Consider the following 22,787-nt stretch of genomic DNA (forward strand, 5'->3'; position numbering starts at 1 on the left):
TTAATTGGATTTAAAATGAACAAGCATGGATTCAGTGACTAATGGATCACATCTACATTTCACAGCTTTATTAATTGTCCAAGTTGAAAGGGTTTATTTCTGCGCATCATAAAAAATATAATTGTTTTTTTTCAACTTAAAAGTTTTAATTGTGTTAATGAAATTCAATTCATCTGTAAAGGTTTTGGGAGAACAATATATTTGCTGTTGCAAGGAAAAGGCAGAGGCATTTTGTTTTTTGGCCAAGCAATTGTTTTATGATTAAGGGAGAAATGTTCCATGATGAAAAAAGACTATAAATGAAAGATTTATAGATAAGATGTTTTGAAGCATTATTAATGTTTTCAAATAATTCAAAGATCTTTGGAGGCATAATAATGTCTGCTTAGACAGTTGGGATATTATGTAAGAAACAAAGTCAGAGCTAATGTTGGAGGGAAACTGTTACATAACTAACTAATTATGTTACTAATTTAGCTCTCCATCTATATTTTGTGGTCTTGCAACATTTGCACAGGAGGCTCCACTGCACCAGGAACTACATCCATCTCAATCTCTTCATCTCCTTCATCCTGAGAGCTGTGGCCGTGTTGGTTAAAGATGCCATCCTCTTCAATCGAAGCTCGCATTGCTCTAACCAGCCATCTCTGGTGAGCTCAAGTTCTCCACCTCCTCAGTGAGGAAAAGGATGAGTCAGTCCATAACTTACTGTCTTTTCACCGGGACAGATGGAATAAATAGAAAATAGTTATCATTGTTTCATACTCGTACTCGACGTCTTCCGCTTCATCCAGGACCGGGTCACGGGGGCAGCAGACTCAGTAGAGACACCCAGACGTCCTTCTTCCCGGACACCTCTTCCAGCTCCTCCAGGGAGGAGCCCAAGGCGTTCCCAGGCCAGCTGAGAGACATGGTCCCTCCAGCGTGTCCTGGGCCATCCCTTGGGCCTCCTCCCGGTGGGACGTGCCTGGAACACCTCCCGAGAAAAACATTCAGAAGGCATCCGGTATAGATGGCCGAGCCACCTCAACTGCCTCCTCTCGATGTGGAGGAGCAGCGGCTCTACTCTGAACCCCTCACGGATGGCCGAGCTCCTCACCCTATCTCTAAGGGACTGCCTCGCCACCCTATGGAGGAAGCTCATTTCAGCCACTTGTATCCGGGATCTCGTTAGGTCATGACCCAAAGTTCACGACCATAGGTGAGGGTAGGAACGTAGACCGACTGGTAAATCGAGAGCTTTGCTTTTCGACTCAGCTCTCTCTTCACCACAACAGACCGGCACAGTGTCTCCATTACTGCCGCAGCCGCACCGATCCGTCTGTCGATCTTCTGCTCCATTCTTACCTCACACATACAGTACAGACCAAAAGTTTGGACACACCTTCTCAATCAAAGAGTTGATGAATCTGTAAATATGATTTAATATTTAATATTAATATTTTAATATTTTATCAAATAATATTTGGGTCTGTTAAGGGTTGTCCTGTGAATACCAGCCCAGTAAGGCGATGGTATTAGGACAAAATAGAAAGGTGTGAGACGAGCTCTGACATTATTGAACAGCATAAACTCTGCACACACATGGAATGAATTCACAAAAATAAAGTCAACTCAAAGTCAAACATATTTCAATCAACAAACTCTTTACTTTGCTAAAACAATCCAACTAAACTACCAAGCAGAATTAAAGAATAATGAAGACTAATGGACTATGTACAATATAAACAAGTTGATTAAAGATGATTGGAAATCATGACCAAAAGAGTGATGCAACATTACCATGCAATGTTTATGTTTGAGAACCAAGGATTATCTTGAAGAAGTGAATTGAAGTTAGTCTTGGAACTAACTTAGGCAACAATCAGCAACCTTTAGACAACCCTTCACAATGCAAGATCAGATAAAATATTATTTTATTAAAATAATGTTTTAAAGAATGATCTGCTGAATAAAACCAACCTTCTGGATGACTAATTCTCAGCGGTGTCTCATTACCTGCCTTTATTTAATAAAATAATATTTAAAGAAATATTATTAAGGGAAATGGTAAAATATTTAAAGGAATATTTTGGAAAAGAGCCAAATCTTTCTGGAGAAATGGGGCTTAATGGTGTTTACTTAGTTATCAAATTTAGTAAAATGATGTTAGGGAAACATTATTTACTGGATTGAAAACTAAACCTTTCTGGGTAAATATTATTTGGCAGCAAGCACTGTCCTTACTTATTAGCAGTTGAAGCTAACAAAGAAGGTGCTAGCTTAGCACCAGAATCAAACACATACCTTTAAAAATATAGTCAATAAAAGGGTTCAAATGCATAAGCGTGGACGGCACGTTATGATCAATCTTCTGTGTTTAAAATCACCCTTCAAGTAAAGTTTGTCGGAACTTTAAAAACACACAAACAAAGAACACAAAACTGAACATGTGTGCTGCAGATAGCCTGCTAGCACTAAGATAGCAGAGTTCAACACAAACAAAACCAAACTTCATAAAATGAAAAATGTTCAGATCATTTCATCCTAAATATCTCTCTATTACTGTCTGCCCAAAACCTAACCTCATGAACCATGCTGAGGAGTTGTCCGGGCGATGACGAAGTTTGAAGAGAGCTCTGTGAACAATGGATTAGGTTCCAGCTGACCTCCGGAGCAGTGGCCGGGCGGCCGCTCTGTCGGGCTGACCAAACTGCACGTTACCACGGTAAAGCGGCTACTTGTTGTCCTTCTCTCAAGCAGGGAAAACCCCTCCACTCGGTTTGTAGAGACAACGTCTCTACTGGGGACTTCTCTGGGACAGTTTGCTTCTGCAGGCCTCAGAGAGAAAGTAAGCAATGCTTATACCTTAATTTACCCCTTTTATGAATTAATACCCGGATTCTTTCAACAGTAATTCATCAGTACTTAACTTAGTGCATATGATCGATGATCGTATGAGACCCTTGGATCCAGTTTGAAGAGTTTATGTCTGTTTGCCAGCAAAGAGACATTAGCGCGCTTGTCCCCCCTATCCAGTCCCTCTGGAGGCCGTGTGGAAGAGAAAGGACCATTGGAAAGGATCGGGTGTTTTCTGTGGGCAGTGGCATCATGGGAAGTCCGCTGTTACTTCCAATTCCTAAGTTGTGCCGGAAGTAGGTTAATGCAATTTATTTTGAAAGTTCCAGAAAAGTCCGTACCGCATTTCCTGTTGTAACTCATGGCTGTGAGTCCCAACATTCATGACTATGAATATTGTAGCTTCACACGGAAGGCATCAAAATTATGAATTAACACATGTGTAATTATATACTGAACTAAAAAGTGTGAAACAAATGAAAATATGTCTTTTATTCTAGGTTCTTCAAAGTAGCCACCTTTTGCTTTGATTACTGCTCCGCACACTCTTGACATTCTGTTGATGAGCTTCAAGAGGTAGTCACCTGAAATGGTTTTCACTTCACAGGTGTGCCCTGTCAGGTTTAATAAGTGGGATTTCAAGCCTTATAAATGGGGTTGGGACCATCAGTTGTGTTGTGCAGGAGGTGGATACAATACACAGCTGATAGTCCTTCTGAATGGACTGTTAGAATTTGTATTATGGCAAGAAAAAAAGCAGCTAAGTGAAGAAAAACAAGTGGCCATATATTACTTTAAGAAATGAAGGTTAGTCATTCCGAACAACTGGGAAACTTTGAAAGTGTCCCCAATTGCAGTCGCAAAAACCATCAAGCACTACAAAGAAACTGTCTCAAATGAGGACCGCCCCAGGAAAGAAAGAGCAAGAGTCACCTCTGCTGCGGACGATAAGTTCATCCGAGTCACCAGCCTCAGAAATCGCAGGTCAACAGCAGCTCAGATTAGAGAACAGGTCAATGCCACACAGAGTTCTAGCAGCAGACACATCTCTAGAACAACTGTTAAGAGGAGACTGTGTGAATCAGGCCTTCATGGTAAAATAGCTGCTAGGAAACCACTGCTGAGGACAGGCAACAAGCAGAAGAGACTTGCTTGGGCTAAAGAACACAAGGAATGGTCATTAGACCAGTGGAAATCTGTGCTTTGGTCTGATGAGTCCAAGTTTGAGACTCTACATGCCTGGTTCCCACCGTGAAGCATGGAGGAGGAGGTGTGATGGTGTGGGGGTGCTTTGCTGGTGACACTGTTGGTGATTTATTCAAAAATGAAGGCATACTGAACCAGCATGGCTACCACAGCATCTTGCAGCAGCATGCTATTCCATCCGGTTTGCGTCTAGTTGGACCATCATTTATTTTTCAACAGGACAATGACCACAAACACACCTCCAGGTTGTGTAAGGGCTATTTGACCAAGAAGGAGAGTGATGGGGTGCTGCGCCAGATGACCTGGCCTCCACAGTCACCAAACCTGAACCCAATCGAGATGGTTTGGGGTGAGCTGGACTGCAGAGTGAAGGCAAAAGGGCCAACAAGTGCTAAGCATCTCTGGGAACTCCTTCAAGACTGTTGGAAAACCATTTCAGGTGACTACCTCTTGAAGCTCATCAACAGAATGCCAAGAGTGTGTGGAGCAGTAATCAAAGCAAAAGGAGGCTACTTTGGAGAACCTAGAATATAAGACATATTTTCATTTGTTTCACACTTTTTTGTTCAGTATATAATTCCACATGTGTTAATTCATAGTTTTGATGCCTTCAGTGTGAAGCTATAATATTCATAGTCATGAAAATAAAGAAAACTCTTTGAATGAGAAGGTGTGTCCAAACCTTTGGTCTGTACTGTAAACAAGACCCCAAGATACTTAAACTCCTCCACTTGAGGCAGGAACTCCCCTCCAACCTGAAGAGGACAAGCCACCCTTTTCTGGTCGAGAACCATGGTCCCAGTTTTTGCCTCTGCCACAGTCCGGGCCGCGGCATGCTTTGCCTCACGGTACCCGTCGGCCACCTAAATTGAAAATAGTTATCAATGTTAATGAAGAGAATGTAAATTTGTAAATGTTTTAAAATTAAAACAATATCAAACATGTACATTACTTTATCATTGCATTTGATAGTGGTGTAACGCAGTGGTCTTTCAAGGAGGGGAAGCTCAATTTCAAGATCGCTGATTTGCTCATTTCGCTGTCAATCAAAAAGGGATTCAGCCTCAGACAGATCATCCAATCATCATGCAAAAGCTGAACGTCCAGGCCAGCCGAGGCCAGCCCACTGCCCCATAGACCCCAGAGACGCTGAGCGTCCGATGGGCGGGGCAAAGCCCAGCATTTTCGGTTAGCTATTGAACTCACTATTTAAAGCACTGTGAAGCTGCGGGAATGAGTGAGAGGAAAGCCGCGTCGTTACCAGTGATAAGAAGCTGATTCTGAACAAAGGTTGAGCGTGTTGTAGCGCATATTTAGTCAATGACATGTACACACAACAGTATATATTTGATCATTTATTTATTGACATTTTAGGGGAAGCTGAGCTTCCCTTGCAGTCTTAGAGCAATCGCCACTGGTGTAACGTTACGTCTTTGTACTGCCGTTAATGACAAAAGGTTTGGGTGGTCATCACTTTCATTCAGGGGGAAGAGGTTGTTGCTGTTTTTATTGCTGTTTAAAGACCATGGCAGAAATTGAAAATGTACATATGCTTTTTAATGCTCTCCATAGCAGTTAGGGAAGCCGCATATGTACAGGGGTTGGACAATGAAACTGAAACACCTGGTTTTAGACCATAATAATTTATTAGTATGGTGTAGGGCCTCTTTTTGCAGCCAATACAGCATCAATTCGTCTTGAGAATGACATATACAAGTCCTGCACAGTGGTCTGAGGGATTTTAAGCCATTCTTCTTGCAGGATAGTGGCCAGGTCACTACGTGATACTGGTGGAGGAAAACGTTTCCTGACTCGCTCCTCCAAAACACCCCAAAGTGGCCAATAATATTTAGATCTGGTGACTGTGCAGGCCATGGGAGATGTTCAACTTCACTTTCATGTTCATCAAACCAATCTTTCACCAGTCTTGCTGTGTGTATTGGTGCGTTGTCATCCTGATACACGGCACCACCTTCAGGATACAATGTTTGAACCATTGGATGCACATGGTCCTCAAGAATGGTTCGGTAGTCCTTGGCAGTGACGCGCCCATCTAGCACAAGTATTGGGCCAAGGGAATGCCATGATATGGCAGCCCAAACCATCACTGATCCACCCCCATGCTTCACTCTGGGCATGCAACAGTCTGGGTGGTACGCTTCTTTGGGGCTTCTCCACACCCTAACTCTCCCGGATGTGGGGAAAACCGTAAAGGTGGACTCATCAGAGAACAATACATGTTTCACATTGTCAACAGCCCAAGATTTGCGCTCTTTGCACCATTGAAACCGATGTTTGGCATTGGCATGAGTAACCAAAGATTTGGCTATAGCAGCCCGGCCGTGTATATTGACCCTGTGGAGCTCCCGATGGACAGTTCTGGTGGAAACAGGAGAGTTGAGGTGCACATTTAATTCTGCCGTGATTTGGGCAGCGGTGGTTTTATGTTTTTTGGATACAATCCGGGTTAGCACCCGAACATCCCTTTCAGACAGCTTCCTCTTGCGTCCACAGTTAATCCTGTTGGATGTGGTTCGTCCTTCTTGGTGGTATGCTGACATTACCCTGGATACCGTGGCTCTTGATACATCACAAAGACTTGCTGTCTTGGTCACAGATCCGCCAGCAAGACGTGCACCAACAATTGGTCTTCTTTTGAACTCTGGTATGTCACCCGCAATGTTGTGTGCATTTCAATATTTTGAGCAAAACTGTACTGTTACCCTGCTAATTGAACCTTCACACTCTGCTCTTATTGGTGCAATGTGCAATCAATGAAGACTGGCTACCAGGCTAGGCTTAAAACTTTCCTTTTTGATAAAGCTTATAGTTTGAGTGGCTTATTTTATCAAGGAGTGAGCCTTCCTCCCTCCCTGTTGGTTGGAGGGGGAGTCAGGTTTAGCCTAAACCAGCTCAGTTATGGTTGAGGTGCAAACACACCCTCCATTTCTGCTACCTGTGTGACCCCTTCTCTTTTCTGATGGTTGTGATCAGTCTGACAGACTGATCACAACCATCTGGTTTTTAGTATAACAATGACCATCAGTGGGACCCTTTGTGGGGTTCCTTGTGACGACATTGTTGTAAATAAGCGCCGTTTAACTAAATAATCTGAACTGAAACTATCTGTGTAGTTATGCTGCTATAGGCTTAGGCTGCTGGAGGACATAACGACCACTTTCACCCTCTTCGCTACTTTCTCACACTACTCTCCAATTTTGCATTATTTGCTGTTATTTCAGCTTTTAACCTTGTTCTCTCTATTCTCTTCCTAGAAGCTACACCTGGCCTGACTCTGTGTCTACCTGTGACACCTTTCTGGAGAGGGGAATCGTCCGAGCTTCTGCTGGCAACAACTTAATGCTCACCCTCTACCAATGATCCACTTAGCCCTGTCTTTTAGTGTTTAACCATTTCTCTCTCCTAGACATGGTGATTGACTGAGCTTCTACTGTGACTAACTCTATGAGCTCTCTTTCAGACTCTAACCTTAAAAACTGGCTCAGAGTTGATCTGTTCTTTCTTTCTAGGTGAAACGACTAAAGGAGCTACATCCATTAACATTTACTTTTCCTACCCATAGAAAGGACTCCTGGATCAGTGCTTCTTTGTTCTCTTTGTGTCTCTGCTTTGTTCTCTCAAACCCCCAGTCGGTCGTTGCAGATGGCCGCTCACACTGAGCCTGGTTCTGCTGGAGGTTTCTTCCTGTTAAAAGGGAGTTTTTCCTCTCCACTGTCGCTACATGCATGTCCAGTATGAGGGATTGCTGCAAAGTCAACGGTAGTGACTGTCCACTGTCTCTACATGCTCATCCAGGAGGAGGGAATGCTGCAAGTCACTGACTGGATGCAATCTGCTGGGTTTCCTTAGATAGAAAAACATTTTATCCAATTTGAATAAAAAGCTAACTCCGACTGTACTGTTCAATTGTTAGTATTAATTGGAATGTATGAACCTGACTGTTGTGAAGTGCCTTGAGACAACATGTGTTGTGAATTGGCGCTATTTAAATAAACTGAATTGAAATTGAATTACCAGGCTGGTCCAATTTAACCATGAAACCTCTCACACTAAAATGACAGGTGTTTCAGTTTCATTGGCCAACCCCTGTATATATTCCATATCCTTCTTAATTGTCATTTTTGCCTACTAGATCAAGGTTTTCCACACATATTAGCATGCCTGATTTCTTAACAATCACTAATATAAGTCCTGTTTAATAAGCTTTATTATTGAAAATATTAATTAGAAGTTTTGTATTGCTTTTTATTCTGAGTAAACAAACAAAACAAAATCCCTTTTTTTCTATTTTAATACAAGACTTTGAATTTAAACGTTTTTTTAACATACTGATTATATGTCAGTTTACAGTGCAAACTGGGTAAACATGTTTGGAATATTTTATTTTTATTTTTAAAGTGAACTGACCAGTTGACAAGTCTCGCCTTAATACATACTGTATTTCCTGCTATCTTGGAGCCTCTAGAATATCTAGTTCGGTTGTTTCTTTTTTGTCTTTGCTGCTTCTGTGAGGTTTATTTTGTTTAAACGAGGAAAAACAAACCCAGCATATAATGTTTGTAATTGTTTTTTTTTGCTGTTGTACTAAACTTTGACCTAAAGTAGAGGTACATACCAAACTGCAGTTTGTACGATTACACACCTATTGAGGGAATAAAAAGACACTCTCTATGTACCTGTTTGGGGTACATGGACACTTTTCAAATTACCTTTTGAAAGGTGGAAATTTGACAGAAAAATGTTACCTCATGCTCGTTCATATATGTAACTTATTGCTAGCTACATTTTAAAATCAAAGCATATCCTGGTAGTGAACATGCTGGCAAAAAACCAAAGCTTAAATGTGACAGGGACAAAAATCAGGAGGTTGCGTGTTGTTTGTTGGGTGCTGTTTTCTGCAGCCGCCCTACTGGGCCCTTAATGGGACTGAAGGCCGGGATGAAAAGTGAGGGGTCCAGCCTGAATGCACAATTACTTCAACCCGGGTCAGTAGCTGCTGCTGTGACCCAGGAAATAAGGCCACATGCAGATGGGAGGAGCACTGGTGACAGTTAGAGAACAATCTCATGTTCAGAGAAAGTTTTACTGAATTGGAGACTATTTCTGAATTGGAGACTATTTCTGAATTGGGGACTATTTTTTGGTCAGATTTTTATGGACAATTATTCTTGACCTGCTTGTTGTTTTGAACATTTAGTTGCTTTTTTCTGCTTATTACCAGAAAATATTCTGATATTTTCTTATTCTCTTATTAGTTTAGCTTTTTTGGCTACTAATTTAAATGTATGAAAAGGTAGATAAATGACCTTTCTGTAACAAACTGTATTGCACTCTCCTTAACAACTGATGATACAGATTGTCTCTAATGTACTGAGGGATATTGGGTTATGTGACATTGAAAAATACATACTAGCAGAGGTCAGAGCACAAGCAATGAATATATGGTTCACTATCAAATCTGCAGAAAGCAAGTAGGTAAAATATATATGACTTAGCATTATTATTGCTATTTAGCTCTCTAGTTCATGAGAATACTCAACTACAGAGATAAACAAACCATTATGCAAAGGTTAAGTACATTTGTTCTGAAATTGCTTGATCACGGTACAAAAGTCGAAGTAGGCTACAAAAAGTATTCGAATCCCTGCTCTGTCTCTTCACTTTACCCACCTTGCCTGCTGATGGTAGTCAGAGGGCTCGGTGGCTCCTGTGTCTGGCAGCCTCACTTCTGTCAGTTTGCCTCAGGGTGGCTGTGGCTACATTGTAATTCACCACTGTCAGTGTGTGGATGTGGGGATGACTGATTGTACTGTAAAACGCTTTGGGTTTTCTAGGGACTTGATAAAGTGCTAATCAAGTGTAAGCCATTTCCCATTTATGTGTTCACCTCTTTCAGTTGTGGAACTCCAGTTCCAGCCAACAAGACAGCATACATGTTATTAAATGATATGCTTTGTGAATATGAGTTACATACGGCCATCTTTACATGATTCAAAACATTGTTTTGAGAATCATTTTTGAGTTATTTTTTAACAAGTAATTGTTTAGATGTTGAAATTACTATGTTTTTTCAGGTTTGTTTTTTTGTTGGACTATTTCTCTTAATATACTTGATTTTATTACCATAAAGCCAAACTGTATTTATATGATGTCATTCCGAATGTTTAACATGTTTCTATTGAGTAAATCATTTCTGAATAAATAATTTTTACTCTGTGTTTACACTCAGTGGTTCAGCATCCCCAATTCTATTGAAAGCATATGTTTTCCTTTGGCCTCACCCTGACTTTACTCATGTTTGTCCTCTACCTGCCTCACATCTGATCCATTGGAAAGGTGTTTTATAAAATCTGCAAGAACACTGTCTGGGTACTCTGAACTTTAAACTGCGTCTTACATTGTGTGGCGAAAAATGAAGCTTATCCTCCCAATGACCCCTCTGGTTGTCCCAGTTTAAAAACAGGATAATAAGCACAGTAAACAGATTAATTTAAATCTTGTTGGTCTGTGGATCTGAAGACCAACCACAGGAAGTAAGTTTTATTGGTCAGTTTCATAAAGAGTGTTGCAAAAATATTCATAGCCTTTGATTTTTTTAAAATATATGTCCAAATATTACATATATTTTCAAATATTACAGCTGCAACCTTCTACTTCCTTTATTGAAAGTTTATGTTTTCATTATGTACACGGTTGTGCATAATTGTGAATAGGAAGGAAATCAGATGGTTCTGAATTGACTTACAAATAAAAACCTGAAAGGTGGAATGTGCATTTATAAAGTCCTCTTTACTGTGATACTCCTGAATAAAAAAGCAGTACCAGTCAACATTAAAGAATACACCTAAATAGTAATTAGAATCCACTTGTGTGTAATTTAATCTCAGTAAATATGCAGCTGTTCTATGAAAACCCCTGATGTTTGTTAGCGAATAGAGCGCCACATATGGATGTCCTCTTAAAATGCATATATCTCCTAACACACCACCTACACCATGAAGCATTGTGATGACAACATCATCCTGCAGGAATGCAGCAGGAAGAGGAAATCTGGTGAATGCTGATGTCAAAGCGGATGTGGCTAAATACAGTGCTGTAGTGGAGGTCAACCTTCCAGCAGGACAAAAATCCTAAACAAGCTAAGCAAGAGCTACAATGGAATGGTTTAAATCAAGTGATATTTATGTTTTAGAATGACCCAGTCAAAGTCCAGACCTAAATCCAATTGAGAATCCTTGGCAAGGTTTGAAAATAACGGTTCTCAGATGCTTTTCATCCATTCTGAGAGAACTTGAGCGATTTTATAAAGAGGAGTGGGCAAAAATGTCTCAATGTGCAAACTGGTAGACATATACCCCTAAACACTTTGCTGCTATACATGGTAACAAAAAGCGGCTGCGAACTATTCACTAATGGAGGCTCAATACAAATGCACAACACACTTTTAAAAATTTTTATTTGTAAAAGATTGTGAAATCCATGTATACATTTCATTCCTCTTAATTATGCAAATTTTGGAGAGTATTCTGTTATACTCTCTGTTAAACCTAATTTGCCATCCATTTGTCACAACATGGAGCCAGGATGTAAATGTTTGTGGAAATACTGGTTTTAATTTGCAGGTTTTTGTGTGTCCTTCAGGTGGGATGTAGAGCCAGCTTGGTGTTTTTCCAGTATTTCATCATGGCCAACTTCTTCTGGCTGCTGGTGGAAGGCCTGTACCTCCACACGCTTTTGGTTGTCATCTTTTCTGAAAACCAACACTTTATCATTTACATGTTTATCGGCTGGGGTATGTAACCTTTTCAGTTTAAAGGCATATAATTTTATTTTATTTATTTTACTGTGTTCATAGATGAATGGCAGACTTAAATGGCAAATAAGGAATTACATGTATAGTTTAAACCAGTTGTGTACATACACAGAAAAAAACAATAATGCTATGTGTCTTTTTATACTAAGTGTCTGACTTTAAATCAGACAAAACTTTCCCTGTTTTAGGTCAGTTAAGATTACCAAAATTATTTCTATTTGCTAAATGCCAGAATGATAAGAGGATTTTATTATACTTTAAGTAGTATTTGGTAGCATTGCTTTTAAACTGTATTACAAACATTAGGATTTACTTCCACAAGGTTTTCCCCATTGTTTATTGGAATTTTGGCCCATATGTTCTGACAAAGCAGGGGTAACAAAATAAGATTTGCCTGTCACCTTTCTCAAACACACACCTTTTCAGCAAGGACTAAGATCAGGGCTGTGTGATGGTCACTCCAAAACATTATTTTAACTACTTTGGAGGCATAATTCATGTTATTGTCCCATGGAAGACCCATTTGTGCCCAAGCTATAACTTCCTAACTGATGTCTTGGGATGTTCCATAAATATTTCCACAAAAGATCTATTCACATGATGACATCTATTTTGAAATGTGCACCAGTTCGTCCTGCAGCCAAACATGGCCACAACAAGATGCAACCCCCCAGTACTTTACAGTCAAAATTTGTGGTCTTAGGCTCGCAGGTGTCCGCCTTTTTCTTCCAAATGTATTAATGGCCAACATGGCCAAACACGCTGGTTTTAGTTTCATGAGATCACAACACACTTTCAAAAATTAGGTGTGCATTCACATTCTATATTTAATTCCCTGTTATATTTATTTATTTATAAATACTTTATTATTCCCTGAATAATAAAGTATTTTTGAATTGAATTGAATCTTGTGTTGATTTTGAAGTAATGGCTTCATCCCTGCCTTTCAGCCCATGTCAGTACAGGATTGGTTACAGCATCTTGACAGTCTCTTTTGTTTTTGTTCTGTGCTTGATTCACAAATTCTGTACCAAAACTCGTTCATCACGGAGACAAAGATCCTGTTTCCTTCCTCATGCTTTCTTATTCTTATGTTGTCTATGTTTGCTTATAATTATTTGAATAGATGGACATCGAGGGCATCTGAACCTTGTGCCCAAGGATGAACCAGACTTGAGGAGGTCCACAATTTTCTTCCTGATATCTGGCTGGTTGCTTTTGAACTTGCCTGATTTCACTCAATGAAGCAGTGTATTTAAAGTTGTTTTGAGCCATATGAGCAGACTTGCCTTCTTTAATTTGAAAACTTTGAATTAACCTATTAGAAGCTGAAAACCCAAGACATAGTGATCTGGGCTTTCCAAAATTGTTTAAAAGCATAGCAATCCCATGGTATGTAAACATCTGACATTGAAGAAAGTAATAACAAATGATCCCACTAGTCTGACAAAACTGCCTTGGTTTAGCAAATTGGTAGAAATCATATACAATTAAAAGAAAAATATGATTTTATAGCAGAGTATATTCCCCCACTTACAAGGGCTGCTTGTGGTCATGAGTACCATTGGCACCAGAACTGTTGACTGGTGGTAAGTCTGTTTAGGACAGAGTCAAAGGAAAGCCCACATAGATTCTAGGACAGAAGCTTTTCCATTTGAGAACTGATTTGTCATTTTCACAGTTCGACTCAGTGGTTTGACCAAAACCTCTTTCATTCAGGAATCCCTACTGTGTTCGTGTCTGTGTGGGTAATGACAAGGATTTACCTGGAAGATACGGGGTAAGTTTCACCAATTAACATCATATACACCTCACTCCACTATTATTGACACCACTGTTAAAGGTCTGTTAGAAGGATTAAAATAAATTTATGATTTCAATACTGAAAAATTAGGAAAAATCTAGCCTTTAATTTGACTTAATTTGCATCAGAATCCATTCAAGAAGAAATAATTGCTCAGGCTCCTGTTTCTTTGTGTAAGTTGAATCATTTCTGTGAGGTTTTGGCCATATGCTCTGGATCAACATCCTGTGGTTAGACCCAATTACGACCCATTTGCAAGAGTTCATGATGTCAGGCACTCTAACAACATTCCCAAGGCTTTGGAGTAAAAATGGGCCCAAAGCATCACAGATCTTTAATCATATTTACAGCAGCCATGAGGAGTTATATATTCATCTATTGTTGTAGACCAGACCCACTTGCAGTACTTGTGGTAAAAAAGCCAAATGTTACTGTCCTCTGACTAAAGCATGTGGTTGCAGTTCAAATTCTGGTACCATTTTGGAAACTCAATATAGTTACTTTTGCAACGAAAGGACAGAAAAAGCATGGCATGCATGACAAACAACCAGTTGGCGTGAAAGCTCAAAGCAAGGCTGAAGACAAAAGTCAGGGTTAAGAGTTTTTCTATCTGCAGCAAAGAAATTACACAAAAATCCAAATATGGAGAATTTTAACGATGCCTTTATAGGATGCCTTTTCCAACAAATGTTCCTTGCTCTGCCCATATAGGTGCTGGGAAAGGAATGACAACCCCATTCCAAACTGGGTGATCAATGGGCCAATCGTATTCTCCATTTTGGTAGGTCGATGTTTATTACCACTTTGTTCTAATAACTGGCAAATTTATGAGGCTAAATATGATAATCTAGTTTTTATTTACACCTCTTTCTCTGGAATATTTGCATTACTTCAACATAAATATGTTTGTTGAAACTTTTTTTTTAAGCACTGCTTTTTAAAGTCCTGCTATCTATGAATTAAAGAAAAAAAGAACTTTGTTAATGCTCCCATCTTTGGGGCTTTAAATGAGCCTAAATAAACTGCCTAATCGTCATGCACCAGAGAGCGTGTTTATAGTATCCAGGAGCTGTGGTATAAGGTGTGAGCAGTCCTTGTCTGTAGGCATTAAAGTCACTGGACTTCCTGCTGGTTTTATTCCTGCTAACCTTCTGACCGGCATCCCAGTCAGCTCTCCCAACCTTTAAAGGTCTCTGCAGGGAGAAGTTATTTTCAGTAAGGAACCCATGCAGTCACTAAACTGATGTATGTTGCAACTATGGGGACTGGATTGTAGTTTTAATCAGTTTAAGCTTGAAACTAACCCACTATAAACAACTATGGAAATGATCCCTGGCTTTTTAAAAGGTAAAATGGGCAGATTAGCTTTTATCCCCAAATCTCTTTTTTACAAAGAAACTGACTGATTTACCCAAATTTATACACAATTGTTTGTTGCAGATTCCAAAGGTTTTAAAATGATATATAAATCTATTGTTTAAGAAGTTTAGGTGCTAAAAAAGCTCCCACCAACTCAACAACATCGCATTTACAGTGCCTTGCGAAAGTATTCGGCCCTCTTGAACTTTTCAACCTCTTGTCACATTTCAGGCTTCAAACATAAAGATATAAAATTCAAATTTTTTGTGAAGAATCAACAACAAGTGGGACACAATCGTGAAGTGGAAAGAAATGTATTGGATGTGTCAAACTTTTTTAACAAATAAAAAAACTGAAAAGTGGGGCGTGCAATATTATTCGGCCCCTTTACTTTCAGTGCAGCAAACTCACTTCAGAAGTTCAGTGAGGATCTCTGAATGATCCAATGTTGTCCCAAATGACTGATGATGATAAATAGAATCCACCTGTGTGTAATCAAGTCTCCGTATAAATGCACCTGCTCTGTGATAGTCTCAGGGTTCTGTTCAAAGTGCAGAGAGCATCATCAAGACCAAGGAACACACCAGGCAGGTCCAAGATACTGTTGTGGAGAAGTTTAAAACCGGATTTGGATACAAAAAGATTTCCCAAGCTTTAAACATCCCAAGGAGCACTGTGCAAGCAATCATATTGAAATGGAAGGAGTTTCAGACCACTGCAAATCTACCAAGACCCGGCCGTCCCTCTAAACTTTCATCTCGAACAAGGAGAAGACTGATCAGAGATGCAGCCAAGAGGCCCATGATCATTCTGGATGAACTGCAGAGATCTACAGCTGAGGTGGGAGAGTCTGTCCATAGGACAACAATCAGTCGTACACTGCACAAATCTGGCCTTTATGGAAGAGTGGCAAGAAGAAAGCCATTTCTCAAAGATATCCATAAAAAGTCTCGTTTAAAGTTTGCCACAAGCCACCTGGGAGACACACCAAACATGTGGAAGAAGGTGCTCTGGTCAGATGAAACCAAAATTGAACTGTTTGGTCACAATGCAAAACTATATGTTTGGCGTAAAAGCAACACAGCTCATCACCCTGAACACACCATCCCCACTGTCAAACATGGTGGTGGCAGCATCATGGTTTGGGCCTGCTTTTCATCAGCAGGGACAGGGAAGATGGTCAAAATTAATGGGAAGATGGATGGGTCCAAATACAGGAACATTCTGGAAGAAAACCTGTTGGAGTCTGCAAGAGACCTGAGACTGGGACGGAGATTTTTCTTCCAACAAGACAATGATCTAAAACATAAAGCCAAATCTAGAATGGAATGGTTCACAAATAAACGTATCCAGGTGTTGGAATGGCCAAGTCAAAGTCCAGACCTGAATCCAATCGAGAATCTGTAGAAAGAGCTGAAGACTGCTGTTCACGAACGCTCTCCATCCAACCTCACTGAGCTCCAGCTGTTTTGCAAGGAAGAATGGGCAAGAACTTCAGTCTCTCGATGTGCAAAACCGATAGAGACAAACCCCAAGTGACTTGCAGCTGTAATTACAGCAAAGGGTGGCGCTACAAAGTATTAATGCAAGGTGGCCGAATAATATTGCACGCCCCACTTTTCAGTTTTTTATTTGTTAAAAAAGTTTGACACATCCAATAAATTTTATTCCACTTCACGATTGTCTCCCACTTGTTGATTCTTCTAAAAAAAATTTGAATTTTATATCTTTATGTTTGAAGCCTGAAATGTGGCAAGAGGTTGACCAGTTCAAGGGGGCCGAGTACTTTCGCAAGGCACTGTATATGCAAAAGATCCCCAAGTCTGTCTGGATTTAACATCTCTGAGGAAGATGTAAATAAACATTTTCAACACCATGAAAGCTAAAGGACTTTACAATGTCTCCCCCTCATGCCTGAGAGCCTGAGCTGATCAACTGGCCCCCATCTTCAATTATATCTTCAACGAGTCTCTGGAGCTGAGAGGTTCCTACGTGCTTCAAAGGCTCCACTTTCATCCCAGTCCATTACAGGGTTAAATGACTACAGACCTGTCAACCTGTGATTATGAAATACTTTTAGGTACTGGTGCTGAAGCTTCTGAATGACATCACAGGTCCCCTTCTGGACTGCCTGCCGTTTGCTAACCAGGGAAACAAGTCGACAGATGATGCAGTCAACCTGAGACTACATTTCATCCTGCATCACCTCAGCCATCCAGAAATGTACGCCAGGACCCTTTTTGTGGACTTAATTTCCACCTTCAACACCATCAACCCAGACATCCTCCACCAGAAGCTCAAAGTACCAGCTTCCACCTGTCAGTGGACTACCAGCTTCCTCTTTGACCAGCAGCAGCGAATGAGGGTTATGATAGTGAACTTCTGGAGAACTCCCCAAACACTGCCTTCTTTCACCATTTACAACAACACTGTCTGCTGTGGATCACTTCCTGTTCCTAGGAACCACCCTTTCTCAGGAACTGAGATGGTCCTCAAACATAGACACTGTTTGTAAGAAGCCCCAGCAAAGACTATACTTCCTGCAGCAAGTCAAGAACCTTCTACAAGGGCTGCTGGTCATTTTGTACATTGCCATTACTAATTAATAGTCCTGTATTCCTCCATCATTTTATGGTTTGGCCCAGCCACAAAAAAGGACAGGTTCAAAATACAACAAACAATTAGGTCTGCAGAATGGATCATCAAGGCTGACCTTTCCTCCATTCAGGACTTGTACAGGATTAGAAAAGCTACCAAAAAAATGGTTTCTTTCCCCAGGCTGTGTCAGAGTGTCCAGATCAGTACATGCATATTTGCAGTAATTCAACCATCCTTAAAAACACTGTATATATATGTACCTATTAAAGTGCATATATATATATATATGTTTATATATATGTATATATATATATATAAACATATATATATATATATATATATATATATATATATATATATATATATATATATATATATATGTTTATATATATATATATATATACACATATATATATATATATGTGTATATATATATATGTGTATATATATATATATATATATATATATATATATATATGTTTATATATATGTATATATATATATATATAAACATATATATATATATATATATATATATATATATATATGTTTATATATATGTATATATAAATATATATAAACATATATATATATATATATATATATATATAAACATATATATATATATATACATATATATATATATGTATATATATATATATATATGTATATATATATATATATATATATATATATATACATATATATATATATATGTATATATATATATATATATATGTATATATATATATATATATATATATATATATATATATATATACATATATATATATATGTGTATATATATATATATATATATATATATATATATATAAACATATATATATATATATATATGTTTATATATATATATATATATATATGTGTATATATATATATATATGTGTGTATATATATATATGTGTATGTATATGTATGTGTGGGTGTGTGTGCGCATATGTCCTTTTATATTTTTGAAGTAAAAGTCTTCCTTTTTGAGAGCAAATTGGAACCAAAGACTGGCAAATAAAGCTGTTTCTGATTTATTCCACAAAGAAAAAGCTTTCTTATGAACCCTTTCAAACAAGCTGTTCTTGTTAAGTCTTTTTCACAGTTTACTATACCAGACTTTACCATATAACACGTTAAACTGAAGTCTCTGAGATGGAGCGCTTGTTTTTGATTTTTTTTATAATTTCTCTGAATATTGCATGTTCTGACCTTTTAGTGAATTTGCTGGGAAAATTGGCAGCTGTCTTATATGTCTTCTATATGTGAGTAATCTTTCTCTGTAGAGTGACAGAATGCAATTATTTTGGAAATTACATTCTGTCATTTCTTTGATTGATGGGCAGCGGCAGTTGCTTCCCTGAGGTTAATACAAACCTGTACACTCTAGCCACCAAACTGCCAATATTCCACTTTCCATAGAGGTGCTCACACTGCGTGCTGATTAATATTAGCAGCGGCAGGCCTATAGAAGCTGCAAGGGTGTACATAGATTTTCCCATGACTGTATGTCTCCCGAGCCTTTTTTTTTTTTACTGGTTATGATTTAAAACCTCATTTTGAACATCATACATTTAGACACAGTGTTTCTGTCTCGTGTAGTCAGTTATTTCCTGCTCTTCTTCCAGGTCAACTTCATCCAGTTCATCAACATCATTCGGATCTTGGTTCAGAAGCTGCGATGTCCTGACATTGGCGGCAATGACCAATCACAGTACAGGTATCTCATAGTAAATCCAAACTGGAAACTCTTTAAACAGCAGCAGCACCACAGACATTCTGTCATCCAAAGCCTGTTTTTAAGTATTTATACAAAATATTGTTAATAAACGCTGACAATATGTCAAGACGTGTGTCTACACCTGCTCAATTAGAGTGGAAACAGCTGACTGCTTCATAATATAAAAAAAACAGATCATCAGATACACGTGGCACATTTCATATTCCCTAGCTGTCAGAATTGGTAAGGATGACCATAACACTCATTGACCAAGGCAGCATTTCATGATGCAGCCTCTTCATAAAAGGGGATAAAACCTCTGTAGCAGCTTCTTCTACTAAGTCCCAACCTGAAGTTAAGTTTTTGAATCTTCAAGCATCTTTAGCCTGTAGTGAAATCTAAGCTTTGTTGAAGTAATACAGATCATAGCATAAAAGGCAGGAGGTGGAAAACCTGGAAACATCTGGTTTGTTCTACATAAGTAACCCCTGTAAGTGTGGTTAGTAAAGGCTCAGTGTTAGAGCTGTGCTGATCAGCATACCCCTTGGCTGAGATAACAGGCAGATTGTGATCCTCAGACACCTTTTGTTAAGTTTAGTTTCTCTATCTGTGTTTGCGTGCAGTCAGTTATTACCTTATTTTGTCCCTGATCCCTGTGTTTTTAACTGTATTACTTCTGTGGCGTGTCCAGCCAATCTTCCTCAGCTGTTTTGCACCAGAATAATCACTGACCTGTTTAATTGTCTTCCTTGTAAATATACCTCTAGTTTTCTGTTTAGTACAATGCCTTGCGAAAGTACTCGGCCCCCTTGAACTGGTCAACCTCTTGCCACATTTCAGGCCTCAAACATAAAGATATAAAATTCAAATTTTTTGTGAAGAATCAACAACAAGTGGGACACAATCGTGAAGTGGAATGAAATTTATTGGATGTGTCAAACTTTTTTAACAAATAAAAAACTGAAAAGTGGGGCGTGCAATATTATTCAGCCACCTTGCGTTAATACTTTGTAGCTCCACCCTTTGCTGTAATTACAGCTGCAAGTCGCTTGGGGTTTGTCTCTATCAGTTTTGCACATCGAGAGACTGAAATTCTTGCCCATTCTTCCTTTTAAAACAGTTGGAGCTCAGTGAGGTTGGATTGGATTCAGGTCTGGACTTTGACTTGGCCATTCCAACAAATGGATACGTTTATTTGTGAACCATTCCATTGTAGATTTGGCTTTATGTTTTGGATCATTGTCTTGTTGGAAGATAAATCTCCGTCCCAGACTCCAACAGAATCCTGTATTTGGCTCCATCCATCTTCCCATCAATTTTGACCATCTTCCCTGTCCCTGCTGACGAAAAGCAGGCCCAAACCATGATGCTGCCACCACCATGTTTGACAGTGGGGATGGTGTGTTCAGGGTGATGAGCTGTGTTGCTTTTACACCAAACATATTGTTTTGCATTGTGGCCAAACAGTTGGATTTTGGTTTCATCTGACCAGAGCACCTTCTTCCACATGTTTGGTGTGTCTCCCAGGTGGCTTGTGGCTAACTTTAAACGAGACGTTTTATGGATATCTTTGAGAAATGGCTTTCTTCTTGCCACTCTTCCATAAAGGCCAGATTTGTGCAGTGTACGACTGATTGTTGTCCTATGGACAGACTCTCCCACCTCAGCTGTAGATCTCTGCAGTTCATCCAGAGTGATCATGGGCCTCTTGGCTGCATCTCTGATCAGTCTTCTCCTTGTTTGAGATGAAAGTTTAGAGGGATGGCCGGGTCTTGGTAGATTTACAGTGGTCTGAAACTCCTTCCATTTCAATATGATTGCTCGCACAGTGTTCCTTGGGATGTTTAAAGCTTGGGAAATCTTTTTGTATCCAAATCCGGCTTTAAACTTCTCCACAACAGTATCTCAGACCTGCCTGGTGTGTTCCTTGGTCTTCATGATGCTCTCTGCGCTTTGAACAGAACCCTGAGACTATCACAGAGCAGGTGCATTTATACAGAGACTTGATTACACACAGGTGGATTCTATTTATCATCATCAGTCATTTGGGACAACATTGGATCATTCAGAGATCCTCACTGAACTTCTGGAGTGAGTTTGCTGCACTGAAAGTAAAGGGGCCGAATAATATTGCACGCCCCACTTTTCAGTTTTTTATTTGTTAAAAAAGTTTGACACATCCAATAAATTTCATTCCACTTCACAATTGTGTCCCACTTGTTGTTGATTCTTCAGAAAAAACTTAAATTTTACATCTTTATGTTTGAAGCTTGAAACGTGGCAAAAGGTTGACCAGTTAGAGGGGGCCGAGTACTTTTGCAAGGCACTGTAAATGTTGGTTCCTGTGTTGTCAGAAACTCCAGCTATAAACCAGGTGTTTATCCTCCTCTCCACCCATGCCACATGCCCTAGAACTACCTGCAGCATGTCCTCCCCCACCTTAGTGCCAGGGGCAATCTATTCCCCACTTATAAAGGAGCCAAAGATGCAATTCTCATACCTTCCATTTCCAGAGCATCCTTCTCCACCATCATTCTCATCACCTCTATTTCAGGTATTTTTGCCATCTCCAGAGTGTCCCTTGCCAGCATCTGAGCCATCTTCATCATTGTTTTCTACTCAGCAATCTTCTCCCTTTTAGCAGCCATTAGCTTCTCAGTACAGCATCCTTCATCATCTCTTCCTGATCCATCATCATCTTCATTTTTTTCTTCATCACTGTCTTTACCTTCGCCTCTGCCTGGTTCTGCCTCACGATCCAGCAGTGCGCTTGCAGGTGGAGGAGGAAGCATCTCTCCAGCGCTCTGGAAGGTGGCGTAGTCCAGACTACTGTCACCTTCCAGAGTTTTGCTGCTGAACCCTGAGACACCTCCATAAACTGCCCTCTGCCGCCGGCTTGTCTTGCATTTGTTTTTGTCCCTTCTTCTGCGTCACCCTTAACCTTCCCAACTCTGGTTCAAATTACAAGGCATACTGCGTCTACCTGATTTCCAGTTGTTTTATGGACTTGTGGGGCATCAGGAGGTCACCCTTAGGGGCATCTGCATTTGGGTCCTTCACCACAACAAACTATGCATTACATGCCCAGACAAAAAACATCTAGTCGTACATTTTGTATGATTGCTAATCCTGCAGAGTTACATAGGGCCTGGTCTCTCTCCATTGGTCAGTGAGTGAAAGGCAGGGTATGTCCTCAACACGTCATGGGTCCATCAAAGGCCAACACAGAGACACACAGGACTGACAACATGCATGCACACACTAACACTTAGAGCAATCTAGAGAGTTTCCAACTAAACACTCTCTAAATTGTTGTATGTTTCTGTAACTTGGGAGGAAGTCAGAGAAGTCAAAAACTCTTTGTATGTACAGGGAGAACATGCAGACTCCATCCAAAAGGACAGACCAGGATTTGAATC

General features: G+C 39.6%; 1 protein-coding gene across 6 annotated transcripts in view; it reads left to right on the plus strand.

Moving 5' to 3' along the window:
- vipr2 (vasoactive intestinal peptide receptor 2) overlaps positions 1 to 22,787 on the plus strand; it is an 89,479-nt gene that overhangs the window by 62,944 nt on the left and 3,748 nt on the right. For all 6 annotated transcript variants that reach the window (XM_047368526.1, XM_047368522.1, XM_047368523.1 and 3 more), the window contains exons 8-12: positions 518 to 650; positions 11,707 to 11,857; positions 13,598 to 13,658; positions 14,394 to 14,463; positions 19,277 to 19,368. In XM_047368526.1, the coding sequence (XP_047224482.1) occupies positions 518 to 650; positions 11,707 to 11,857; positions 13,598 to 13,658; positions 14,394 to 14,463; positions 19,277 to 19,368 (507 nt within the window). The remainder of the gene's footprint in view (positions 1 to 517; positions 651 to 11,706; positions 11,858 to 13,597; positions 13,659 to 14,393; positions 14,464 to 19,276; positions 19,369 to 22,787) is intronic.

Source organism: Girardinichthys multiradiatus, chromosome 6, assembly GCF_021462225.1.
Source record: "Girardinichthys multiradiatus isolate DD_20200921_A chromosome 6, DD_fGirMul_XY1, whole genome shotgun sequence".
In the NCBI taxonomy this organism is placed as follows: Eukaryota; Metazoa; Chordata; class Actinopteri; order Cyprinodontiformes; family Goodeidae; genus Girardinichthys; species Girardinichthys multiradiatus.